Genomic DNA, 14,705 nt, shown 5'->3' with positions numbered 1-14,705 from the left:
ACCGTGGGGAGGGGAAAACAACCGTGGTGATGGAGGGGTGGGCAGGCCAGGGGCTTGATCCCAGCCAACAGAGGTGGTGCTTCAGATTGCAGGTGGGAGAGGGCCAGCCAGGCCACGGCGGCGCGGCAGCAGAAGCTGGAGGAGTCGGCCACCCAGCTGGCCACGTTCCAGGCGGCCGAGGCCCAGCTGCGGCCCTGGCTCATGGAGAAGGAGCTGATGATGAGCGTGCTGGGCCCCCTCTCCATCGACCCCAACATGCTCAATGCTCAGAAGCAGCAGGTGCAGGTGAGAGGGGTTTGTGTCTTCACGGTGGGCTCGGGATGGAGGGGAGTGTCTCGCCCAGAGTGCTGTGGAAGGTCGTGCTTGCCTTGCGAGCGCTCTGGCGTGCCGTGAGTGTTCAGAGACCTCGTGGCTCCTCTTCCAAGTCCTCCAAACCCCGCTGAGCCCAGACTGCTGTGAGTAACTTGAAAAGGGTGCAGTGCTCAGCTCCCTTCCCGCACTGGATTGACTCACCAGTGAATCACTTGGCCTCTCCTGGAGAGTGAAATTGCTTTAAACAAGGCCTGCGCTGATGCTCTGCAGGACTTGCTAATGCTGCCCCTCTGCCTGCCAGCCTGGCCCTTCCATTCCTCCTGCTTCCAGATCCTAACATGGCTGTAACCAGCCACATCACGGAGCTAAAAAAAAAGCCCCAGTGGAGATAATCAGATTTCCATCTCATCTAAGTGGTTTATGCTACATTACGAGACAAATAAGAGAGAGAGAGAAAAGTCCTGGAGTCGCAGACCTCTCCCAGCTTTTTAACTTCCAAGGTCACAGTAAATCCTGGGCTACCCAGCCCAACTGCTGTCCCACCCCAAGGCCTGTTCCTGCTGATTCCATGGGCTGGATAAAGCCCCTGGAGCTCTGCTTTGTTTTGACTGTGTGTACTCGGAGCTGTCAGTTTTATGCAAACATTTTAATGTTGTTTCTGTTCCAGTTTATGCTGAAGGAATTTGAAGCTCGCCGACAACAGCACGAGCAGCTCAACCAGGCAGCTCAGAGCATCCTGACTGGCCCTGGAGATGTTTCTCCATCCACCAGCCAGGTGCGGGATGAGCTCCAAGGGGTCAACCAGAAATGGTCTGAGCTCACAGAGCGCCTCAACTCCCGCTCCAGCCAGATTGACCAAGCCATAGTAAAGAGCACCCAGTACCAGGAGCTTCTCCAGGGCCTCTCGGAGAAGGTGAAGGCTGTTGGGCAGCGCCTGAGCAGCCAGTCTGCCATCAGCACCCAGCCTGATGCCGTCAAACAGCAGCTGGAGGAGACCAGTGAGATCCGCTCGGACCTGGAGCAGCTGGAGGAGGAGATCTCAGAGGCTCAGACCCTCTGTGATGACCTCTCCATCCTCATTGGGGAGCAGTACCTCAAAGATGAGCTGAGGAAACGTCTGGAGACGGTGGCACTGCCCCTCAAAGGGCTGGAAGATCTGGCAGGTGAGATAGAGGAGAGGTTGCTTAAGAGATGTTGGGATGTCGAGCTCCACCCCTGCTCTTTGCCAAAGGGCTCTCCCATCACTGGGTTTATAAAAAAAATAGGGGAAGCACCATTTATCCCTTTTTAGGGTTCTTCATGGGTGTTTTATGTGGGACCAAGCATGGGAGAGCTCAAACTCCAGGAATACCTGAGCCTGGAGAGGGAGCAGAGGTGTTTAGCCCCACTGATGTGGCTCCTCAACAAGCAGGGGTGGCACGTGCTTGGGAAAAAAAACCCCAGGTTCCTAAATCCATATTGGGGCATGGAGAAGCCCCAGTGGTCGTCCTCTGGTCTTGGGATGCATCTTCTGGTTTCTCAGAGGTTACGTTTAGAGACCAGCCCAGAGAGCTGAGACTTCTGCATCATCACTGCCTCTTACTACTTAAGAAATTTATGAATCAGTGAGCAAAGAGGGCTGGTGATGCAATGGAAAGCTCCTTCCTGTTAATCAAAACACAGTTGGTGCATCTGAGATGATTTTAAATAATTGCACTTCGCTTATTTGATTTGAGCTTAATTGTCGCCTTCTAATCTCATTCCCGTTCCAGCCGACCGGATGAACCGACTGCAGACTGCGCTCGCGAGTTCCCAGCAGTTCCAGCACATGTTTGATGAACTCAGGACCTGGCTGGATGACAAAAGGTGCCAGCAAGCCCAGAGCCAACCGATTTCTGCTAAACTGGAGAGGCTGCAGAGCCAAATCCAGGAGCAAGAAGAGTTCCAGAAGAGCCTCAACCAACACAGTGGCTCCTACGAGATGATTGTGGCCGAGGGAGAATCTTTGCTGCTCTCGGTCCAGCCTGGGGAGGAGAAGACCACTCTGCAGAACCAGCTGGTCAGCCTGAAAACACACTGGGAGGAGCTCAGCAAGCAGGCTGCTGACAGACACTCCAAGCTCAAGGACTGCTTGCAGAAGGCTCAGAAGTACCAGCGGCACGCAGAGGATCTCCTGCCCTGGGTGGAGGACTGCAAGGCAAGGATGGCAGAGCTGGAGGTAACCCTGGATCCAGTGCAGCTGGAGGCCACTCTTCTGAGGTCAAAGGCCATGCTGAGTGATGTGGAGAAGCGCCGGTCCCTGCTGGAGATGCTCAACAGTGCTGCCGACATCCTGATTGACGCTTCCCAAACCGACGAGGACGACATCCGGGATGAGAAGGCTGGCATCAACCAGAAGATGGATGCCATCACAGAAGAGCTGCAAACCAAGACTGGCTCCATTGAAGAAATGTCCCAGAGGCTCAAGGAGTTCCAGGAGAGCTTCAAGAACATCGAGAAGAAGCTGGAAGGGGCGAAGCACCAGTTGGAGATCTACGATGCCCTGGGGCCACAAGCCTGCAGCAACAAGAATTTGGAGAAGCTCAAGGCACAGCAGGAGGTGCTGCAGGCCCTGGAGCCACAAGTGGATTATCTGAAAAACCTCACTCAAGGTCTGGTAGAAGATGCTCCAGACGGATCCGACTGCTCCCAGCTCTTAAGCCAAGCTGAGGTGGCTCAGCAGGACTTCAAGGCTGTGAAGCAGAAAGTCAATGACTGCTGTGCACTCATGGAAAACAAGCTGGAAGGGATCGGCCAGTTCAACAGCAGGGTCAGGGAGATGTTCTCCCAGCTGGCAGACCTGGATGATGAGCTGGACAGCATGGGCCCCATAGGGAGGGACTCTGACAGCCTCCAGTCCCAGGCCGAGGACGTCCGCGCCTTCCTGGGCAAGCTCCAGCAGCTGAGATCCGACATCGAATCCTCCGAGAGCGAGTGCAAGAAGATGCTGGAGGACGAGGGCAGCCCCGACTTGCTGGGGCTGAAGCGGGAGCTGGAGACACTGAGCAAGCAGTGCAGCAAGCTGACAGAGAGGGGCAGGAACCGGCAGGAGCAGGTGGAGACGACGCTGTCCCGCGTCGAGGACTTCTACAGCCGCCTGAAGGAGCTGAGCCACATGACCACAGCGGCCGAGGAGAACGAGGCCTTGCAGTGGGTGGTGGGGACAGAGGTGGAAACCATCAACCAGCAGCTGGCAGACTTCAAGGTCAGTTTGATTCCATGGAGGTTTTGGTTTTTCTTTAAAGTGGGGTTCGGCGCTTGAAGGTGGTGTGGTTTTTTGTGGGCTTCAAGCCGTGGCGTCTTCGTTGTTTGTTGCTGTGATGTGAGTGGGTTTGCAGTGAAATATCCTTGCTCTGGAGGGTGTGAAATCCTGCTGGTGGACTTGATACTCTGTGGTGAAAAGGTGTGGAAAGATTTTGGGGTTGGGCAGGAAAATCCCTGTTCTCCTGGTGATGTGTGATGTTGGCGTGCCAGCACCTCGTGGGCTGGTAGAGGTGGGTGGCATTTAGATTTTGGGGGAGGAAAGGAGGGGTTTGAGTCCGTCTGAGCTGTGAATTTAAGAGTGTAGTCTGGATCAGATCATCCTGTGGGTCTGCCTCTGCCTGGCCCCCCGCTCCTGCTTGCTGTTCGCTCCATCTGGGTCACCTATTGCGTCCATTTTGGGATCCTTGGGTACAAAAAGAGCCACAGATAAACTGTGAGACGAGGAGTGTGCCCAGAGAGTAAAACCAAGGTGAAATTTTATGTGTGCTGTTCACATTTCCAGCAAGGAGCGGATGGAGACCATCAAGACTTGAGAGAGGGAAGAGTGTGAGTGTGTTTGATGCATTTCCATACAGTGTTATGGTGTCGGGTCGTGCTGTTACACTGCATTAATTACATTAATACGGCTCAGAAGTTCTCTTGCTGTGAAACTTCTATTCCTGATGTGCTCAGGAGCTGATGATTGGGCTGATTTACATCTGGCTGCTCGTTTCCTGGTGTTAATGGGGGGGTGGGAGGGAGAAGCAGTTTTACAGCCATTTACTTTTCATCTCATGGCTAATTGATCCCGTTCCACCACTTGAGCAGCTGTGTGAAACCTTCACCAGGACAAGGTGTTTCTGGTTTTGGGGGATGCCTATCCAAAAAAAAACCCTGGAATTGTATTTATGGGACAAACTCAACCTCACCTGATGGTGTTGCTTGTGTCGGGCAGTTTGCTTTGAGCAAAGATGGGAAGGATTTAAATTCATCATTAAACACCACAGAGTCACTTGGAACAAATATATCCAGAAAGGAGTTTTTAGTCCTTAAAATCAGTGAACGTTTCCTGCAGAGCAAGGGATTATTCCCAGCTGAGTAGCTCTCATTAGGAACAATGACAAAACCCAGACTGGGCAGGAGCAGCTTAACCCACCGTGGGCTTTGCACATGGTCCACAGCTCAGTGACCTTGAGGATGACCCTTCAACGCATGGGTGACCTGAGCCGAGGGGGTTTGGGGGTCTGAGGTGTCCTTACCAGGAGTCATTCGTTGGCTATCGAGGCCACACGGTGCAGCTGGGGCCTCTGTGGGTGGGAAAGTGAAAGTTGCAGCCGTGGTGGGAAGGTTTTGGCTGGGAATGAAATGGGGGAGAAGCACGAGGGGTGGATGGAGCAATCGTGGTTACAGCAGCATTCCTTCATTCCTCCATTCCCCCTTTCCCCCTTTCCTCCATTCCTGCTGTGCACGGTTCATCCCGGGAATGGGGATTTTTGCACAAATCCCAAAGCTGATCTTGGCAAAGCTTCGCCTTCTGGTCCTCTCTAAGAGAAATACAACCCCAGATCCCCATCTGCACGTGGAAGGGCATCAGCAGGGCGTGGAGGGAGAGCTGTGGAAAAGCCTGGCTCATGCTCTGTGGGGAGCTCGGGGGGCTTCTCTTGGTTGCGCCAGGCTTTTGTTTCCCAACAAATTCTCTCTCTAAGACAATATCACACCTCTTGCCCTCCTTGGATTGCAAACCAGGGGCGTGCCCGGAGCGTCCTGGTGGAGCAGAGGAGCTCCTCATCCTGGCAGTGCTCCGGGGGGAGGATGGGGTGACGGATGGGGTGACGGATGGGGTGACGGGGGCTCTCCGGGAGCGGTCGCGCTCTGTCTGTCCAGAAGGCTCAAATGCAGGCAGATATTATGTCTTAAGGCATTAATTTTAATGAACATCTGTGTAAATGAGATGCAAATTAGGCATGGCCCCGGGGCTCCAGGCAAGTTGCCAATGGAGCCCTGACAAAGGTGGGCACTTCTGGACTCATTGTGTCCAGATTTTAATAAAGAGGATCCATTGAAGGCTCTGGTGGAGGCTGGGAACGGGTGACTTTGGAAGCAGCTTATGTTTGAAGCTTCCCGTGTATTTTTCTTTTCCCTCAAACTTGCCCCAAAAGGCCACAACCTCCTTAACTTTTGGAAAACTGCCATCCGTGCATTTCCTCTCTCCCCCCCCAGCCCCTTTCCCAGGTCACAGAGGGACTAATCCTGGCTTTGGGATGGATGAGCCCTCTCCTGCTGTAAGTTTTCCTCCTGGCTGGGTTCCTCCGAGGCAGGAGGCTGGGAAGCAGCTGTCGGATCGTGCTCAGGGGGAAGCTTTGTTTGCAGGAGGGGTTTTGGTTCAGCGAGCAGAAGCGATTTTGGGGACGGACCCTCACCAGCTTCTACGGCCATCAGAAGCCAGGAGAACGATCCAGGGTGGAGCTGGAGTACAGGGAGTGCAGGAAATCCAGTCAGGATTGTAAGAAACCCATCTGGAGGAGACTTTAAGGGGTCATCGAATTCAGCCCTGAGTTTTCTGGTGAGATCAAGTGCAGCTGAAAGGCATTTCTGTGGTTTGGAGCCTGTGCTTATATGGACATCCCGATGGATCGCTTCGGATCCAGCTGTGCCACAGGAGAAATAACACGGGTTTAGCTCATGTTAAGCTGTCAGAGCGAAGGAACCTCATCTTTAACTCCTGATCTCCAACAGGAGTTTAACCCAAGTGGCTCTCGTTCCATTGCTGCCTCCCCGAGGAGCCCCTTTTTTGTATAAAAAGGAGTTAAAAGTTGGGAGAATCTTTGCACTGAGCTTCACATGGCCAAGTTGGGCTCTTCAGCATGAGGGACAAGTGCCGGGCACCAGCAAGAGCTGCTCGTAGGAGTTTCCAGGCTGGGGCACTTCTTCCCCCTCCACTGTCTCTGCTGTCAGCTCAGGTTTCTCAAAGCTTACGCTGATATTAAATTTTAATGACTGGAATCAAATGAGCTACAGTTGAGATGTTACTAAACATAACAGCCCTGTGGATTCAGTTTGGCAAACAGCAGAATTCCCCAGGGATATGTGATTCCCCAGGTACAGATGAGACGGGGGGGTCACTCATGTGAAGCCATAGGGGCTTTCTCCACTGCTTAATCTCCAGCATCAGCAACCCCTGATCAGCTGGAAAACCCCAAGTGAGAACCCTTCACCCCAAAAATCGTGAAACTCATGGGACAAAGCTTGTGCTGCTCAGTGTGAGTGGTTCATCCTCCTTCCCACGCTGAAGAAGCAGAGGTGAGGTTTGCTGGCTGGGAGCAGAGGTGCCAGAAAGCCCCAGGCGTGGGCTCGTCCTGTCTGGCCAAAGAGCACCCATCAGCCTGGGCCACGGAGCTGATGGAGTCACATTCCTGGGTGTTTTGGGGGAGACATCTGTGCTGGGCTAGCTTGGCCTCCTGGCTAAGCAAGCTTAAGCCTGGCTTTTGTTTATCTTTTCCACGGTGGGTTTTGAACTTGGGTTTCAAAGTGTGGCTTGTGCTTGGCGTTGGCAGTTCTGAGCTGGGACCCTCTTTGATTCACGGTGCTGTTTTTGGACAAATTCTTAACGCTGCCACATTTCACCTATGAGGCAGAGTGTTAACGCTCAGCCCTGGCTCAGAGGTGCTGGCAGGGATTTTTGGGCTCTCTACCTTACAGTGGTCAGAAGTGAAGATCCTGGTGCCTCCCCAGTCATGGGTTCGTGGACTGGTTTGGGTGAGAAGGGACAGGGACACCTTCCACTATCCTAGGGTGCTCCAAGCCCCGTCCAACCTGTCCTTGGACACCTCCACGGATGGGGAAGCCACAGCTTCTCTGGACCTTTACTCCAGCAAAGAATCTCAGCTGCATCATGCCAGGGTGCTCTGCTTTGCTGGGGACGCTTTGTCCCTGTGAGGAAGATGAGAGCAGGATCACCCCTGCGTTCCCCCTGAGCTGTGCTCAACAGCCACAAGGGATTTCTGCGAGGATCCGGAGCGCTTCCCCCAAAATGAAACCCGAAGGGTCGCCCTCATGTTGGGTCACGTTGGGTGGGTGCAGGTGCAGTTGGCTGGAGGGGGGGACACCTGGTGACGTGTCCATGGGCTGGTGGCTCCCGCTGTCACCACAGCTGAGCTCGGCAGCGCTGGGACATGGCACAGGAATGTGGCGAGCCAGGACCTGCCGCAGCTGGCACAGCCGAGCTGTTTATCCAGGATCTCTCGCCTCCCAGAGTTAATTAAACCCCACCCTGGAGAGGAGGGAGGAGCAGGAGGGGGTCTCCCTCATCCAGCCTTCGGTGGGTGATGGCTTTGCCAAGGCAGCAGAGGGAAGGGATGGGATTTCGGGCTCCTGCCTCTCCTCCTGGCATTTTTGGGGAGGTTTTTTTTGAAACTGGAGTTGCTCAATGCGGTGAACTCTGGCTCTGCTGTGTCACACCAATAAAGGTTTAGTGCTGGATGATGAAGAGGGGGGAGGGAGAATCCCTAGACAGCAATAACTGAAGCCTCGGTTTTATTTTAGAGCAGGTCAGGTCGGCCAGGGCCCGCGCAGCCGTTGTGCCTCCAGCACCCTCTTTGTCTGCTTCAATGAGAAAAAAAAAAAAAATCAGGAAAGAAATCCCGGGAGTGGTGATGCAGTGAGTGAGGCCCAAACCAGAATTACTCATCTGGCCATTCCCGTGCTGCTGCCTGACGCTGCTCCCTGGGGAAGGCAGCAGTTAGCCAGGGCTGGGGAGCCCACGAACCCTCCCGTGCCCTCCTCCTGCCCCTCTGCATGGCTGGGGGATGTCAGCTTCTCTCAGCACTTCATTTATGACTCATAATTGCCCCAACCTTTCCAGCAGGGAGCTGAGTCAGCGGTGCTGTCCGAAGTGCCACAGGTGCCCCTAACTGCTGCCTCCTGTCCCTGGGTTTGTCCCAGGTGTCCCTGCCTGAGGGTGCCGGTTTTGGAGAGGCGGCTGCCAACTGGTGTGACCTCATCGTGTCCCCTGCATGAGCCACTGAGGCAGGGAGAGATGTGGGATGGGGACGTGACTGCCCAGCATCCTGCACTTTCACCTCGGATATTTTGCAGGAGGATCAAAGTTTGGGTTTCTGCCCGGAAGTTTTGTCCCATTTAGGCTTGCAGCTTGTGCTCCCCAGCGGTCCCTGGGTGACCTTCCTTTGTAGGGTGATCTCAAGGGTCTTTTCCAGCCTCACTGGTTTTGTGGTTCTCTCTCCAGGACTGGCGGCTCTGCTGCTGCCACTGCAGAACCGCTCTTGAAGGTCAGAGAATGGTTTGGGTTGGAAGGGACCTTAAAGATCATCTCATTCCAACCCTCCTAAGGAGGGCAGAGAGGAAAAGCAGCATCCCATTTTGGGATTGCTGGGCTGAACTGGAGAGCAGGAGTGACTCCATGTGCTGGTGGCACAAGGCATTGACACCAAAGCATTGACACTCAAAGCCTTGGATTTCTGGAGGCAGCGGGACAGTGATCCTTAGCCAGGACAAGTGGCCACACAGGCAATGCCCGAGCGCCCAGCCCACACCCCCAGGGTGGCTTTTTTGGGCACTCCACACCCCACCAAACAGCCAAGCCTCCATAGCTGGGGGTGCCTGGCCGGCAGGTGGGCGAGGGGAGGTGGGCTTCTGAGAACGGGATGTGGCAGGCAAGGCACACTCTGCCACTTGCTGTGCCCCAGCCTGGCCGAGGGTATTTTTAACCCTTCTGTGCCCCCGGAGGAATGCGTGCGGCTCCCGACAGTCGTGGAGTTGGGAGCAGCTGGGTGGGACTGGGCTGGGAGTGGGGACAGGCTGCGTGACGGTGTCTTCTCGTTGAACGCTTTCCAGACCTACTTAAAGTATCTCTGGCTTGTATTTTCAGCATCAGCAGCACACGCAGAAATGCCTCCTCTCTGACAGCTGTTAAGCTGCCTTAAAGGCACCATCTCCCCTCGCTGGGGAAGGGGATGATAAACGGGGAGGGGTGATAAGCACGGGCTGTGCTGGGTGACAGGGCTGTCACCGAGCCTGGCTGGGGTGAGTGGCCCAAGCTGCAGAGCCCTGGTGGGGCTGGGTGCGTTCCGAACCTGGCGATCTCGTGCCTGCACAAGAGGCACGGGGAGCACGAGCAGCCCCGGCAGCCTCCTCACTCCTCGGGAGTAAATTTTAGCACTGGGGGAGACTATTTAGCATGGAGGGAAAAGCCCTGGAGCTCCTCCTGCCCGGAGGGAACGCTGCCAGTGTGCTGGTTCATCAGCAAGCCACGGGTGGGCTTTGACCTTGACGTGTCAGCAGAGGCACAGGCACTTCCCCGAACCCGAGAACAAGAGCGAATTAAGCCAAGAGTTGCTGAGATCGACCAAATCATAGCGAGGCTTTTATTTAATTTTTTTTTTTTTCTCCCCTCCTTTTCTTTTCTTGACCGTGGAACAATCAGGCCGTGATCAAATGGTGCCTTTCAGGAGCTGCTGTGGCTCAGTGCTCCAAAAGCCACCCACTTGCAGATGCTTTGGTGACCCTGCCAGGTCTGAGCTGAGGGAGGTGGCCGGAGGAATGTCCCCTCTCCGGAGCACTCGTTAGCTGGTGGTGATGACACTTCGCAGTGTTTCCAGGAGATACTAAAAATACCGGCTTTGCATAAGACCAGGAGAGCTGAGGATCTGAGGGAGGAGGAGATGGGAAGCTTTTTGTCTGCAAAGGACTGAGCAGAGGAGGGAAGAGGAGCCTGGTCCTGGCAGGATGCAGCCGTGGAGTTGGGGGGATCCGTGGGGACATTCCCATCACCCACAGCATCCAAGCGAGGATTGGGAAGGGAGGGACTGTGGCCCCTGGGTCTGGAGCAAGCAGGGAAGGACTCAGGCCGGGATTAGTCGCTGCAGCCTTTCAGGAACAATTGCCAATTCTCCTGCTGAAGGAGTGGTTTAAATGTCTCCCATGCAGAGGATTCTCGGGATGATAACACACTTACCTCACTTCCTAAAGAGCCTCGGAGCACTTTATTAATCACCCCATCCCTGCTGTCCCGCTTTGCTCTGGGGAGCAGCTTCTGCGGTTCGTGGGCAGTGGGATGCCCGGAGAGCCCAGGGTGCTTCAATGGAGCAGCTGAGGACAGAAATGGGCATTTCAGCAGCTTTCACCTCCTGGCCACGCGGGCCCTGGCACGTGGCTCTACCTTTGTCTCTCAGTCCCATCTCAGGTTGCTGCCAGGGAGTTTTGGGGTGCTCTGTGCACGAAGATGGGGTTCCATGGGAACGCTGAATGCCGTGGGGCTGTGCCTGAGCGCTGCTGCAACACGTGGGCTCCAGGCTTCGTTCGGGAGAATTATTTATACCAACATCTATATTAGCTGCCTTGCAGGGAAAGCGCTGCGGTGCAGCTCCTGCACTCTTGGAAGAGCAAAATAAATGTAATTATTTTTCTTTTTTTTACGGCGCTCGCTGCAGCTGTGCGTCCAAAGTGCAGGAGGTTTCTCTGGGAGTTTGGGTTTTAACCTCTTCCTAAAACTTTCCCCGTGGAAAGGTGCAGACCCCCACGGAGCCTGCCGAGGTTTCCTCCCACAGCCCTGCGGAGGAGAGTCCCGAATTAACAGGCTCCAGGTTCCAAATGGCTGATTTAAAGATGTGCTGGCTCCCTGCATCCCCAGCAGCTGTAGCCTTTGAAGAGGGATTGAGTGGTGGCAGAGCGCTGATGTGAGATTGGTTTGAAGTCAGCTGTGAGCCAGAGGGATGAGGGAGCACCCAGCGCGGCACAGTGGGGTGGGAATAGCCCCGGTGCTCCCGCCTGGAGCAGGCGCTGGAATGGCAATCACAAAGGTTTGGGAAAAGGGATGAGTGAGGAGGAGAGCAAGAGGGAAAGAAACCCCTCTGACTTTCTGACAAACGCAGCAAAGGCTTTAAAAAACATGAATCCTCTGCTCAAAATCCCAGCGCAGCCTAAAGCGCCGTTTCTAAGGGAGATTTTGTGAGTGCTTGATTTGGCTTTGTGCTTTTATTGCAGTGTCTGAGGGAGGGTGAAATGCACCCTGAGTCCTTCTGTTGGGCTGGAGGCTCTTCGGGTTATCCACTCTGCCTGGCTTGGATGTGGCACAGTGTTCCAGCCCAGTGGTGACACTTGTGGAGTCAGACATGGGAGACACAGTGACCCACACGAAGTCACACACGGGGGACAGGCTGCCCAGAGAAGCTGTGGCTGCCCCATCCCTCAAGGCCAGGTTGGAGCAGCCTGGTCTAGTGGAAGATGATCTTACTGTCCTTCCAACACAAACTATTCTATGATTTGACGATGTGGGCAGCAAGACCAGCAGGGACAAAGCTCACAGTGCCAAGCCAGGAGCTCTCCTATATCCACCCTTCACTCCCAGGGCAGGAGGGCACCAAGGTGAAGTTTAAAGAAGCTTTGAGGGCAAAGAAGACCCTTGGTTGCACCCCGATCTCATAAATGATGTGTCCATCAGAGATCTCGAGCTGTCTCTGAGCTCTCTTGCTTGTCTCATAACACAGGTCCCTCGCTTCCAGCTGCTGAGATGCATTAAAAGAAAGCTAAAAATACCTTGGTGTCCAAATAGTGCTGTGCCATGTAAACAGTGGCGGCAGCGGTGGCAGGATGTAGCACAGCCGCAAGCAGGGTGACATCAGCCCGTGACGGGGACAGCACGCGTCCCCACGCACCGGGGCTGGTGGCCTTATGAGGAAAGCTTGAAACCAGCAGGTTCAGGAGACAAATGGGGATGCTCCTACTTGGAGAAGGTCTTGGAAAACCTCCGGGTTTTTCCAACCTTGAGGGTGTTTTACCTGCAGGATGTGACCAGGTCTGGAGTGGGTGACGGGAGCTGTTTGTGGGAGGTTTGGGGACTGAGCAAAAGCCAAATGAGGGGGTCTTGGTGGTCACTTGGAAACACCGGAAAGGACAAAAATTCATCCATCCATTGCACTGACACAAAGCCCCAGCAAAGCCCTGACCTTGCAATTCCCAGCATTGGTTGGCTCCTGTCCCCATCGCTGGGGTGGCACTTGGAGGCTTAAAGCCGTGATTTGGGGAACCTGCAAGAGTTCTGGCTGGGATCTTCGGGCCAGGCACAGCAGGTTTCCAACTGGCTTCCATCCCTGCCCAATATTTCCCCGATGGTTTTAGAAACTGTTGGAAGGGGGGGATGTGTCGGGAGGAAGACTCGGCTCGCTCCTGGCACGTGACTCGGTGAGGAAATGGGAAAAGAATTTCTGGCTGTGAAAAACGGGGCAGCTCCACGTCGAGAGAGCGAGAGAGGGAGAGAGGGAGGGAGAGATCGTTCCTTCTTCGCAGTGGAACAAAAAAGCCTCCGCGCCCCAGCCCGGATGCCTGGGATTCCTGGCGGAGGGGCCCCGGAGCGGTAACGGTGCAGCTCCGCCAGCTCCCGGCCAAGGTGGCAGCGGGCGGCGTGGCCGGAGCCCTGGCACGGCACCGTTGTCCTCTTGTTGTTTCAGCTGCTCTGGATTAAAAGCAGGGACCAGGAGCTGCGGTGTCCCCCAGCAAGGGGAAAAATCCAGGCGTTGGGACACTCTGGCAGTGTCGGCAGCTGGGGCTGGAGGAGGTTGAATGTCCGGCTGTCTGTCCGGGAGGGCTCGGGGGGACGTGGAGGGGACATGCCCTGGGTGGGCAGAGGGGGCTGTTTGGAATTCCCACTCCCTGCCCGCCTCCTGCTCTTTTCCTTGGTTATATTTAATGGTGGGGAAAGGGGGTTCCGAAGGTTTCCCGCTGTGCGAACGTCTCCATCCGAGGAGCACTTCGGGCCGTTTAATGGGCAATTCCCCGTCCACAAAACATCCGTTCCCATCTCTCCGAAAGCAAAACAAAGCTTTGGGAATGCGCTGCCGGGACATGGGGATGAAGGGTCTGAGGGCTTGGGGATGTGGAAGCTGGGCGCCCACCACAGCCACACCATGACTTTGGCCAAGCCTCAGTGTTTTCAGGATGGCAATGCATCAAAAAATATCCAGGGTTTCATCTTCCTTGCCTGCGGCTCACCATGGCCAGGTGGGAGGGCTTTTGGTGAAGCTGTGGCACAGCAAAGAGCAGACCGAGGTCCTTTTCTCCCGGTGTTGGTGCTTTTGGAGTGCAATGCTGCACGTTTTTCTGTATTGAACACCTTGTATTTTTATCCCGATGCCATAATTCATCCCAAAGTAGCAGGCCGGGTGGCTGGTGGGGCGGGTTGTTGCCTGGAGATGCGTGGAGGCTGTTCCCAACCCTCCTGTTTTCTCTCCCAAGTCTGTGACTTCCCTCAGCATCACTTCGCAGCGGTGATTCACGCGCCCGGGCTGCCTCCCTCCCCACTTCCAATGTTCCCCATCTCTTAAACCCAAGGGTTTTGGGGGAGGAAAAGAGGGTGACAGGACTCAGGTTGCTGCCCTAGAGTTGGGGCTATAAAAAATCATGGTTTTTAGGATAAAGAGCCTGCAGTGGTTGAGGGGAACGGTGGCAAGTTGCGGGTGGCTTTTTGGCAGAGCGGTGGGGAAGGCAAAATTGGTACTTTGGGGGTGTTTCGGGTGGGCTCCTCCGGTGATTTAAAAACTCGGTTCTTTGTGCGAGGGCGGGTGTGAGGAGCAGCGAGACCCGATGTGTGTGTGTCGTGTGTGTGTGTGGGGGGGGTGTTCGCAATCCTCCTCCCAGCGCCGGCTCGGGGAACAGCGGACAAAGGGCCGGGGGAGCGGGGCCGGTGGCGGGGGGAGCCGGAGCCGGAGCCGCCGCCGAGCCAGGGCGTTGCTGCTCTTTGTCGGGGGCTGCCGCCTCCCCCCGGAGGAGGGGCCATCCCCGGCGGGGCGGGCGGGGACCACCCCCGCGCCGCCACCGAGCATCCCCCCCGTTCCCCGGCCGGGTCGCGCTCCGGTCCCCCCTTCCCGGGGCCGGTGGGGGGGTCGGCGCGGGAGGGGTGCGGGAGGCACCGCGGCGCTCGGGGAGGGGGCGGCCCCGGCGCTGCCGCCCCGCCCCGCGGCGCCGCCCCCCGCCCGCCCCCGCGTCCCCCCGCCCTCCGCCGGGGCTGGAGCTCCGCGGGAGCCGGTGCTGGCGGCGGCGGCGGGGCCGGGGCGTGCGGCGGCCTGCGCGGCTCGGCCTTTTGTTCCGCCGGCGGGAAGGCGAGCGGGCGGCGGCGGCCGGGA

The 14,705-nt window shown here is 56.0% G+C and overlaps 1 protein-coding gene across 9 annotated transcripts in view; it reads left to right on the top strand.

The window, feature by feature from the left end:
• Nucleotides 1–14,705, top strand: part of MACF1 (microtubule actin crosslinking factor 1) — a 131,738-nt gene that overhangs the window by 76,763 nt on the left and 40,270 nt on the right. For all 9 annotated transcript variants that reach the window (XM_082296582.1, XM_082296577.1, XM_082296581.1 and 6 more), the window contains exons 55-57: nt 86–285; nt 980–1,475; nt 2,064–3,535. In XM_082296582.1, the coding sequence (XP_082152708.1) occupies nt 86–285; nt 980–1,475; nt 2,064–3,535 (2,168 nt within the window). The remainder of the gene's footprint in view (nt 1–85; nt 286–979; nt 1,476–2,063; nt 3,536–14,705) is intronic.

The sequence above is a fragment of the Coloeus monedula genome (genome assembly GCF_965178545.1).
Source record: "Coloeus monedula genome assembly, chromosome: 24".
Taxonomy (NCBI): Eukaryota; Metazoa; Chordata; class Aves; order Passeriformes; family Corvidae; genus Coloeus; species Coloeus monedula.
Note: the sequence above shows the minus strand (reverse complement) of the source record. Positions and strands in the feature narration are given on the sequence as shown.